This window comes from Octopus bimaculoides, chromosome 25, assembly GCF_001194135.2.
Source record: "Octopus bimaculoides isolate UCB-OBI-ISO-001 chromosome 25, ASM119413v2, whole genome shotgun sequence".
Classification (NCBI taxonomy): Eukaryota; Metazoa; Mollusca; class Cephalopoda; order Octopoda; family Octopodidae; genus Octopus; species Octopus bimaculoides.
In genome coordinates this window covers 27,242,008-27,244,622 of record NC_069005.1, presented here as the reverse complement: position 1 = coordinate 27,244,622, position 2,615 = coordinate 27,242,008, and the positions used below count along the sequence as shown (strand labels likewise).

Below are 2,615 nucleotides of genomic sequence, written 5' to 3'. Positions count from 1 at the left end.
TGTTATCATTAAGCTAGTGTTATGAACATAAATTGTGACTAAGGTTTGGTGGAAGATTTTAATTTAGAACTTATGAAAACAAGACATTTGTACTCAGAGCCAAAGCCAGTTTCAGCCAGGTTGGTAACGAAAGGGTTAATAATAGTTATTTTACTACCTTCTTCATTATTTCTGAAATCAACTGAAAAAGGTGTTTTTTGAGAAAAATACAGCAACAAAAGAGTTAATGATGAGCAAGCCAATTATTAAAAAAAAACGTTTTAATGAATCAGATACAGCAATGAATCAATTGCTTTGTGAGGTGAGTGACTCATTTAAAGCTGTTACAAAATCACGTGATCAAGTATTTCATGCTCCATACACATTATTTTATAACGTTTGCTGCATAAGCACAAAGAGACAGAATCCCTTTGTTGCCAAACAACTCTCTTAAATTGTTACTATATTGTTTAATTTAGCTATTATACTGCTACTACAACTGCGCTACTCTAATACTAATTAAGTCAGTTAGGTAACCTAGCTACAGACTATGCTATCGAAACTACTGCTTCCAGTACTGATTAAGTAACCCGGGTAACAGAACAAAGAATTATGGAGCCAGAGAGAGTCTCTAGGTGGTAGCTTGACCTACTCTTTACTCTTTCTCTTTTACTTGTTTCAGTCATTTGACAGCGGCCATGCGGGAGCACTGCCTTTAGCCGAGCAAATCGACCCCAGGACTTATTCTTTGTAAGCCTAGTACTTATTCTATCGGTCTCTTTTGCCGAACCGCTAAGTTATGGTGACGTAAACACACCACCATCGGTTGTCAAGTGATGATGGGGGGACAAACACAGACACACACATATACATATATATACATATATACGACAGGCTTCTTTTCAGTTTCCGTCTACCAAATCCACTCACAAGGCACTGGTCGGCCCGAGGCTATAGTAGAAGACACTTGCCCAAGGTGCCACACAGTGGGACTGAACCCGGAACCATGTGGTTGGTAAGCAAGCTACTTACCACAAAGCCACTCCTGCGCCTAGAGATAGCAATGAAATTTGTTTCATACAAGAGCTGAACTTATATCAAAATGCAAACAAGGACGAACATTTTGGACAAGGTAGTCAAGTTGAACTATATCTGAAAAGATAAGTATGGCTACAACTAGATCATAAGTCTTTTCCAATCAAGGGTTAAACAACAGCACCAAAATCATTCATTCATTTTATGACTGTTTTTTCCATTTGGGCATGGGGTAGAGAGGAAGTTATTTGGAGCAGAATTTTACAGCTGGATGCTCTTCCTGTTGCCAATCCTTACCTGTTTTACAGATAAGAGATTTTTTTGTATTCACAAGCAAATTAGTCATGTCAACAACAAGGATTGTTACCAGGCGTGGCTGTGTGATAAGAAGCTTGCTTCTCAACCAGTGTTCTATTTCAGGGGAGGGGGCTATCCAGCTATTTCGAGGGAGGGACTAAGTTGATCACATCAACCCCAGCGATCAACAGGTACTTATTTCTTCAACCTTGAGAGGATGAAAGGCAAAGTCAACCTTGGTTGAATTTGAACACAAAATGTAAAGACAGACGAAATACTACTAAGCGTTTTGCCCAGTGTGCTAACAATTCTGCCAGCTCACTGCCTCGTGAAAGTAGGATATTAATAATATAAATAAATGCTTGTTGCATATGTGTGTATTTATCAATCTCACTGTATCGACTGGACTGTCAGGTGGTGTTATACACTGTCAGCCACAATGCATGTCCTTTCATTGTTACAGATTTCAAATGATGCCACTTTGCTGGCCAATGTTCCCACTGAATGGAATGCTAGTCCATCACGGCATCACCCATTTATGCCAGAATAAAATAAAGCAATGTGAAATTATATGTTTTACTCAAAAACACAATGCACCACTGGTCTGGGGATTGAAACCACAATCTTGCAATCAATATGTACAACACCCTAACCACTATGCCATCTGCCCTCACACACACAGCTGTGTGATAATGAAGTTCAGTTCATAACAATGTGGTTTCAAGTTTTATCCCATGCATGGGACTTTGAGCAAATACCTTCAACTATAGTCTTCGAAAGAGCAATGCCTTGTAGGGAAATTGGTAAATGGAAACTGTACAGAAGCCTGTTGAATGTGTGTGTGTATGCATGTGTGTGAACGTTTAGTTCCTTGTGTCTTTGCAATTTATTGTTCGGGCAACAGCAATGTTATATCAATATCTGTAAACAATACACCATTGGGCAGTTTTGGCATGTGAGTCTCATGCTGGCAGGGAGCAGTAAAAACGAAACTAAAGAATGAAACGAGGAACACAAGAATAATTAAACAAATCTTTGTATGTTTACCTTTTGTAGCTTGGCGTTTTAATTTCGGTATGTTAAAATTAAAGGTCTGTGAGGTTTCCATTTTACAAAATTATCTACAAAATAAAAAAAATAAAAAAACATGTTAAGAACATTTCAGAACACCAAGATATTTGGCAATTTGCTGTACTCAAAATCATCACAGTGAAAAAAAGGGCCCTAAAAACACTTTGTTTATGCTGGGCCCTACCCCTGCATTCATTCTACCCTTTCAAGCATCTCCCATTCCCCCCCCCCCC

General features: G+C 38.7%; 1 protein-coding gene across 1 annotated transcript in view; it reads right to left on the bottom strand.

Moving 5' to 3' along the window:
• The window catches only part of LOC106882218 (uncharacterized), a 52,605-nt gene that overhangs the window by 14,079 nt on the left and 35,911 nt on the right, over positions 1-2,615 (bottom strand). The window contains exon 2 of the mRNA XM_052976635.1: positions 2,359-2,432. Within this exon, the coding sequence (XP_052832595.1) occupies positions 2,359-2,419 (61 nt within the window). The 5' untranslated portion in view covers positions 2,420-2,432. The remainder of the gene's footprint in view (positions 1-2,358; positions 2,433-2,615) is intronic.